Genomic DNA, 9,578 nt, shown 5'->3' on the forward strand with positions numbered 1-9,578 from the left:
TTTTTTTTTTTTCTGTGCCAACCTTAGTGAAGATCAGATGAATACCTTAGGAGGAGTTTGATAGTTTTTTCCCCGTCAAAAAAGTTGAAGTAGCTGAAAATCTTATTTATTTATACTTTGGTCATTCTCACGAAACCATTATAACACCATGTCTCTAATGATTATAGATATTAAAAAATATAATTTAGCCTAGTAACAAAAAAAAACAACAACAAAAAAAATCATAATAAAGATAATTGTTCTCTACCTTGCACAAATAGTAATTTCAACAAATACAAAATACAATTATTTGTATTTTACTACATTTTCTGCTGAAATTCTCATCACCGCAATGCGTTATATTGTAATCTAAACAGATTAAAATGAAAATATTCAGGAAAAAAATGAATAAGTGGATGTTCTTCTAGATGTTTTCAAAATGACAGAAAAATGACAAGACTGAATATTCATATATAATAAAAATGAAAATAGAGTGGAAAAATGAAGTGTCATGGAACCTCAGCAACATTTTAAGGACTGTTTACACACACACAATTTTAAATAAATCTTGATTTTGAATTAAGCAATGCATGTGCCAGAAACCTTCATAGCTACCAGGTAAGCAGATCTATTTATATTTCTCCAGTTAAAAATTCTCTCGTCTGACCGTGTACACAACAATATTGATTATCATTACTGAAACATGTATGTTCCCACGTTTAGATAAACTTTAGAGTAACAATTTTATATGAAAATGTACTTCATTAATGTCTAATAATGTACACTGAGTAAAAAAAAAAAATTGGGCCAGTTTTTAAGGCCAATTTAAGGCCAGTTGCGGTAGAGAGAACTTATGTTTCAGTAACGAGAATATAATCATTCAGACTATTTTTAAATATATGAGTCATTAATTTAAATATTACTTACTAACTGTTGATATTTTGCTTTATGTCCTGTTTCATTGTAGACATTAAGCAAGTGACAAAAAAAGAAAGCTTTAGCAAAGGCTAGGGTTGACAAATTTTAAAGTAAAAGTTTACACCAACCCAGAACTGCTGGAGGAGTGAGAGAGAGAGAGATCTACAGTGTTGGGAAGTCTACATGAAAGTATATGCTCGCACACACATGTTGGTACATCTATCATTGTGAGGACTTTCTATAGGTGTAATATCCCCTAATCCCTAATTTTCAGTATCATTACTCCAGTCTTCAGTGTCACATGATCCTTCAGAAATCATTTTAATATGCTGATTATTATCAATGTTGAAAACATTGTACAATTTTTACTGTCACTTTTGATCAATTTAATGCATCCTTGCTTAATAAAAGTATTAATTTCTTTTCCAAAAAAAAAAAAAAAAAAAAAAACTTACTGACCCCAACCTTTTGAATGGCAGTGTATAATGTTACAAATGCTTTCTATTTCAGATAAATGCTGTTCTTTTTAACTTTCTGTTCTTTTCGTTCTATACCACCATATGCTACTGATTGCGATGTATGGCAGTTTTATGCTCTTAAACCAACTGCTTGGAGGTATCCACTGTGAATTTTACTGATTTTTTTTTTCAGACTTCAATTTATAAGATCTCAAGTAATTTCTTGCTTTTTTTTTTTTTTTTGTAGAATCTTAAGGGAAGAGATTACTTATATATATATATATATATATATATATATATATAAATTATAAACTCATTCAATTATCAGCAGCTGCCCATTATCTGCCAGGTTATTTCTATAGCTATGTGATTATTTTTGATTTAGATTTTTAAATCTGTTGATGCTGTTGGTTAATGATTAACTGCAGTTTTGTCTTTTTCTTATATACCATTCTACATTTAATTGAATTTATATTGTCACATGATATTGTTAGATTGAATGACATCCTCTGAACTTGCCATACCTTTACTTTTAGTGATTTTATGCCACTGGGCAAGGGTTATGTTACAGTATTTATAACTACATTAGCTGTATATAAAAACAATAGAAGTCTATGCAATGTCCCCATTTAGATAGCTAAGTAAACGTGTGTGTGTGTTCTTGAATGGTTTATAAGGACACAAATGTGTATAATGACATGGGTATTACAACGGCACTTCCTCTGTCCTCGTAAACCAAATGGCTTAAAAACAAACTAAACAGTGTTTTTATAAAATAAAAAAAATGCAGAATGTTTTCTGTGATGTAGGTTTAGGGGTAGGGTTAGTATAGAGGGATAGAATATACAGTTTGTACAGTATACAAACCATTACGCCTATAGAGAGTCTCTGTAAACCACATATACAAGTATGTGTGTGTGTGTGTGTGTGTGCTCTGATTAATGAAATAGTAAGTAATAGTGCTTAGTCGAATGTGGTAGTTCACTATTTTCATACCTCCCAGAGGACTACTAATGAATATGAATAATGCATAATATATAATTATTAACTAAAGTGAAGATCATTGTAACGCACTAATGACACAAGTATTACCAAATCCTTTAGAATGAATTACTAATTATTTATTTATTTAATTATTTATAACAATTATCATTGAGGTTTTTGTAAAGCATTGGATAGTAATGTCTCAAGTGTTACTACATACTTCTACAGGAACTACTAATTATTTGGATCAGTTTCTAAAGTGAAAAGCATGATAACTCCCTAGTAATGACTGAAGTCATTGTAATGCTTTTGAGGTTTTTATAAGGTTTTGGATAGTAATTCCTTTAAAAAAATATAGAAACAAGTAATTACTATCCAAAACATTACAAAAACCTCAAAAGTTTACAATGACTTCAGTCAATATTAAGTTGTAATCATGCTTTTGATATTCAACAGTGTTTTGATCTGCCTGCATTGACACCATTGTATGCAAACTGAACTGAGCTTGATGATGACATCACTGTTCACTCCAGTGCTGATATAGATAAATTAACTAAATTAATAACTATTGATTCTTACAACCGAATGAATCAATACTGAATTTACTTAAGATGGACAATGACACCATTTTCTTTAAGAGCTGCTGTGCAGCCAAAATGATATACCAGTTATCACTGTAAAGCTGCTTTGACACAATCTGCATTGTAAAAAGCGGTATATAAATAAATAAATGACTTGACTTGACTTTTCACTTTAGAATACTGATCCCAATAATTAGTAATTCCTTCTGACAGATTTGGTAAAACTTGAGTCATTACTAGTGTGTTACCATTATCTTAACTTTAGAATTAATGACATATTATGCATTATTCACATTAATTATGAACATGTATATAGTAGTTCTTAGTAGTTCTCTGGGAGGTATGAAAAAATAGTAGTTGATTAGCTAATAGTGAACTACCACATTCAACTGAGCACTACTACTTACTAATTCATTAATTAGAGTTTCTTGTTAGTTAATCTTAGTTACTAGAATGTTAATAATGTGTTACCCATTTGTCCCTGTGTAGTTATTCATATTTTGTCCTCCTCTGATGCATTTGCCTCAGCCAGATTCTCAGTCTGTTTCACAGGCATTTGCAAGCTTTAATGTTTATCACTGATATGCTCAAGAGCACATAGACACTCAAACCTCTTGGAAGAAGCTGCTTGTGTGTGTCATTATGTGATTTCTGCTCAGTTTGGCTTTGCAGTTTAACACAAGCAACTTCACTGTACACTGTGTTTTGATTTTCTGCATGAAACACATTTTTTTTTGGTCGTCTTTGTGACACTTCAAATCCAAACACTGAATTTCAATACAGTGCAGCAGAGTGTATTTCTCACATATTTCAGTACCTTTAGAAGTTGATCCAGTGAAACGGGTGAAGAATCACCAATCTGCTGCTGAAATAAACATTAACACAAACAGGAGTTTACGTCTATGATGAGACACAAAGTTTATTCAGGACAATACTGAGGTCATTCAGTCTAGACACTTGTCTGCAGAAAGCCAGTCAAAATGAACATGCAGGGCCTTGAAGGTCAGGGAATTAATAATAGTTTTATTTTATATCGTTTGCAGTAATTATATACAGCGAATGAGGTTTATTCATACAGAAAATGTCATTTAAAATCTTACAATAGTGCATACAGAATGAAAATAGGATTTAAAACCCTGTAGTGCAGTGGAATTGGTCTTACCTTTGTCTGGCAACAAGCAAATGGCTTTTCCTGACAGTTTGATCAAAACATATTACAAAACATATAGTGAACGTTTATCTGTCATGTACTGGTCGCCCATGTTCCATATGTTAGAAATAATAATAGACATCAAAATGGTAAACAAGCAAAAGTGTAAAAATAATCCTAAAAATCAAATATTCAAACTTTACCAAGGCGAGTTATTACTTATTAAACATGAAGATCAATGCAACAGCTTTTCTACATATGGTTTTTGAAGATCCACTTGATGGTTCAGCCTGATTGCTGCAAAACAAAACACCACAGAGTTCAAATGACTAAACACCAATGACAGACTGATGTTCACATTACATCTAAATGATGAAAGTTGTGTTCATGTTACATGACTTACTTGACAAATCCTTTGTTTGTGGGTTTCAGGCCAGCAGCAGGGATTCGTCTGATGATGACTGACATGTTGTTGGAGATGAGGGCTTCATCATCAGTGCATTGTGACAGCAAAAACACCAATTAGACCATTACAGTAGTTTCGCTCACACAATCATCACACACACACACACAGACAGAAAGTACCATAGTTTCTTTGAGTTCCATTAAACATATCAAAATACCAAGGTATTACTTATCTGACACCATCACTGTCATAATAACACTATAGTACTAGTACTACAGCAGCAGAATAATGAATGTAGCCTAGCATTTTGTTGAATATTGCATTTTTCTAAAAGCATTTGTGCTCTGTTAGTTTACCTGATCTCTAGCTCAACTCACCTTCACTAATTTGTGCGCTGCTGATCTGCAGGTCACAGAGCTTTAGTCTCTCATGCCTCATAATTTGGCGTTTCTGCTCTCTCAGGGTGATGTTGTGGTGGTTTGTGGGTGAGTATACTTGGAAACTTATAATGAACACAAGACATGTTGACAGTTCTTGTGTTCGGATTCCACCACACAAAACATAAAACTGATCAACCGATCAACTCAGATTTCAGCTCAATAATCATCGAAATATTTGCCATGGAGTGTTGTGGAGAATAATCCTGATGAGACGGTCGGGTTTACAGAAAATACCAAACAGAACATTGATATAGATACTGATCAAGAGCGTTCATCTAAAATTGACTTGAGACCTACCTGAACTACTAGATCTTTCAGCAATGCAAAACTACTTATTTGACAAATACTTATTTTTTTATTTGAAAGATAAAAAAGGATAAACGATGCAGATTTATTTCCACAATCATCTTTGCTCATATTTAACAAGGGTGCCAGTAATTTTGGAGTTGACTGTATGTTCCGCCCCTGACACCCGCCCTGTGGCTGCTGGTCTGAAACTGCTGGCGCTGCGGTTCTGCAGCTGAATAATACTATTGCGGCTAGCCACCCATGCACGGTGAGCGTCACGCAGAATGAATTCCCGCCTTTCACCAGAAAATGGTGTCCACAGCTCTTCCAGCACAGCGTGGATCGAACAATAGAAGTACGACAAAGTTAAACCATACTTAAAAGAAAATGTCTCAGTTACGTATGTAGCCTTGGTTCCCTGAATAGGGAACAAGACGCTGTGAAACAACGCTATGGGAACACCTTCGGTGTGACGAATGTCTGAAGCCCTTATACCATCATGCCAATTGATTGGCCAGAAGCGCCTAGCCCCACCCCAAGAATACATCACGTATGCTTCATATGAGCATGATAGGCACCATTTCATCAGATTTTCAAGATGAAGAAAGCTACTACTCGATAGTAGGGGATAGTAGGGCCGGCGTCACAGCTTCTCATTCCCTATTCAAGGAAGCAAGGTTACATACGTAACCGAGACGTTCCCTTTCATAGGTTCACTCAACACTGCAAAACAACACTATGGATATACCATAACGCCTTCAGATACCTGAGAGTAGCTGGAGGACTGTGGAAAGCGTCCGCTCAAGCAGATAAAACCTGGGAGCCAGGAGCCGTCTTCACATTCAGACTAAACATGTGCCGATATATGTGCCGGTAATATGATATATCACGATGATCATTATGCACGATATTGTTATCATGGGTTCTTAAAAATACTGTGAATAATTATTTATTACGAATTATTAATTTTTATAATACATTTTAAGAATACTTTCCCCATCAACCGTATAAAATGCACAGCGTCGCTGTATGCTGCGTCAAAGGGACACGCGCGCTCAGATGTAAACAAGCCCAATGTGCATGAGAAGCACATGGTGGAACGAGTGAAGGTGATACGCTGAATAAAATTGCACATTCACTCTCTGACAGCAGAAATGCAGCAGTTACCCTGGAAACCCGTAAACAAAGCAGCTGCGCTACTACAGCATTTAAAATGCCATTCAGCCATTATTTTTTTTTTATTTGCAATGTTGTTCATCACAGCACCAAATACTTAATACTTAAAGACTTAATAGGCTATTTATTTTCAAACTTATTTTTTTTAAAAAAAATAAATGTTAAGCTTTGAAAATAAATATCACTAGAATGAGACCTTATTGTAGTGTTTCCTGTTGTTCTTTATAATTCTTTTGCACTTTAATCTGTTTGAAACATTTCACTTTAGCATTTTTGTGTATTGCATTTTTGTATTTAAATGTTAAGAGTTTTTTGTTATAAGAAAGAGTTCTTAAACCTGTTATACTATGAAAACACTTTTTTGCGACTTATTTCAATATCGTCATTATACCGTATATGGTGATAAAAGCTTCAGCAATTATAGCAACATGAAAATTTGATACACACATTTGATCACATGTCTAGTCCAGACCATAGAACTTGATGAAGGTGTTTGGAGAGGACCATCCTGTTGCAACACAAATATCCTCAAAAGAAGAGCCCTTAAAGAGAGCCTGAGAAGAACCCATTCCTCTTGTGGAATGAGCATGTACACCTCGATCACCCAATGAGATATTCTCTGTTTGGTGACGGCAGCTCCTTTGTTTTTATCGCCAAAACACACAATTGTTCCAATCTACGCCACTGGGATGTCGACATAGATCTTCAATCCCCTCACTGGACAGAGACCAGGAGGCCTGCACATCATTCCCAGTCTCCGAGTCAGGAGAGGAAAAAGACTCCAAGACCACTTGCTGGGAATGAAAAGCTGTCAAAGCAACCTTAGGAACATATCCTGGCCTTGGTCGCAACATGACCTTAACCATCCGTGCAGGGCGGAAAGGCTGAAGGCGTCTCGTCCCTTGCAGAAAACAAGAGACCAGGGGGTAACATCCAACGGAAACACCCCCTATCTGTACATACGCGGCAGATATAGCTGCCACATAAACCTTAAGAGTGGTTGGAGCTGCTTCTGCCGAAAAACTCTGCAAGAACTCCAGTATTGAACCGATAGGGCAATGAACTGGGTCCAGGTCACGCACCAAGAGGCAAATAACCTCCACTTAAAAGCATACAGGTGGTCTTGTGGAGGGGGCTCTCGCATTAATGATAGTATCTGTGATCTCAGCTGAAAGCGTCCTGCTCAGGGGCCACACCCACAACTTCCGTAAGTCCGGACAGGGGTGCCAAATCGTACCTTAAGCCTGAGTCAACAGGTCTGGTCTCAGGGGAACCTCACACAGAGGGCCGACTAACAGACTGACCAGGTCTGAGAACCAAATCTGAGTGGGCCAGAGGGGGGCCACTAACAACAGATGTCTCACTTTGTCCATTCGTACCCTGAGCAGCACTGCTAGGAGCAAACGAATCGGTGGAAAGGCAAAGAGACTGGTTCTGGGCCATACATTGACCAGGGCATCTATCCCCAGAGGTGACAGGGAGAACCATAGCGGACAGTGAGTAGTCATGCTCGACAAATCCACTTCCGCTTGGTGGAACCTCTGCCATATGAGGCTCACTACTTGAGGATGCAGCCTCTATCCGACGGGATCTAAGGCCAGTCTCTAGAGTAGGTCTGCTCCTAGGTTCAAATGACCCGGAATGTGAACTGCTCTGATTGACAGAAACCTGGTCTGCGCCCAAAGAAGCACATGCTCCGCCAGCCTGTACAGGGGGAGAGAGCGTAGCCCTCCTTGACGATTCAGGTACGAGACCCACAGTCATGTTGTCTGTCCTGATCAATACATGATACCCCTTCAGATAAGGCAGGAAGCGTTTGAGTGCCAGAAACACTGCTAGCAACTCTAAACGATTTATGTGCCAACCACGCTGCACTTCGCTCTAAACTCCAAAGGTTGGGAGTCCTTGAAAGACCGCCCCCCAGCCTGTAAGGGATGCGTTTGCTGTGATCGTTTTATGATGACAATATGCCCCTAGTTGAACTCCTCTGCGGAGCATCGGGAACCTCGAGCATGGATGCAGAGCATGAAAGTCTCTGCGTGTGACCAGGACTTTGCAGAAAGGGTGGCAATAAGTCCAGATGCCTTGGCTTTTGACTAGGCCTGGACGATAAACTGGTATCGATATTTATCGGCAGTACGTCTTAATCGATAATGATAGAAAAAATGTTCCAATAACTCCATAAACCCGTTTGCTTAATGAGACGAGCTTAAACAACAAGCCCAAAACGCTTATAATGAGTGAAAGAGCGCGCTCTGTGTGAAACACAGAACAGGCTGTACAAGCATAAACAAAACAGGACGCCTCCATTCGACTGTTTTAGTGTGTTTAGTTAAATTGCTGAAAATAAGGAGTGTTTTGTCACTGTAATATTACTTTGGTCACAAAAACGGATACCAAACACGAGAGATACCAGAACGTCGCTATGGTTTCCAAGTCGTCAATCATCGCAGTTTTCAAGAGCGAGTTGTGTTCCGTACACACATGTAACGATAATTTAGGAGATTCACTCCCGCATTTAAATGTGGTTGTCACTCCTGAAACTTACAGTGTGTACGTGGCCGAAGAGTAACACAATCTCCTGCCTCAAATCCGGGCCTCCCAAGGACGCACCGTCGTGGGAAGAACCCCGCTAGAAAGAGGTGGGCCTTTCCGGAATTGGATGGTGTAACCATGTCGAATGGTACGTAGCACCAACTGCGATATCTTGGGCAGGCGTTGCTACATGGCCCAGTACTCTGCCAGGGGCGTTAGCTGCTCTATTTTTGGAGCCTGCTGAACTGTGGGTACCAATACATTTCCTGACTGCAGAAAGCCTCTACGGAAACAGGAAGCACACGTGGAGCTACTGAGTTCTTCATCATAAACTGGTCTACCTTGCATAGGGCTCCAAGACACAAGAGTGGCGGAGACCTCTAATGCAGGGAGCTGTCCAATCGGCCGATCGGGCTGACCCCCCACGTCGGCAGTGGGGGATTTTAACACCGTCATGAATGGGCCATGCGTACGTGACCCTAGGGATTCTCCCCGATATCCAAAGGCTGCGCGCGGAGCATCTGAGACGATGCTCGTCTGTAGGGCCCAACCTAAAACCACCTGAGGCGCACTTAGCGGCAGGACAGTTAATGCCGGAGCCAGGAGGCCACAATGACAGAGGCGAATATGCTTGCGTGGTTCGTCCAAACTCTCCAATGGAGG

At 38.5% G+C, this 9,578-nt stretch overlaps 1 protein-coding gene across 1 annotated transcript; it reads right to left on the bottom strand.

Annotated features, from left to right (window-relative positions):
* Positions 1-3,413: 3,413 nt before the first annotated feature.
* LOC127514843 (E3 ubiquitin-protein ligase RBBP6-like) lies at positions 3,414-5,052 on the bottom strand (the record flags this gene model as incomplete). The annotated part of the gene is made up of 5 exons (XM_051898072.1): positions 3,414-3,461; positions 3,738-3,785; positions 4,316-4,367; positions 4,474-4,573; positions 4,854-5,052. Coding segments are annotated over 5 exons (447 nt in total), but the record flags the coding sequence as incomplete, so codon positions are not given.
* Between the last annotated feature and the right edge of the window lie 4,526 nt (positions 5,053-9,578).

Source organism: Ctenopharyngodon idella, chromosome 6 (genome assembly GCF_019924925.1).
Source record: "Ctenopharyngodon idella isolate HZGC_01 chromosome 6, HZGC01, whole genome shotgun sequence".
NCBI classification, from domain to species: domain Eukaryota; kingdom Metazoa; phylum Chordata; class Actinopteri; order Cypriniformes; family Xenocyprididae; genus Ctenopharyngodon; species Ctenopharyngodon idella.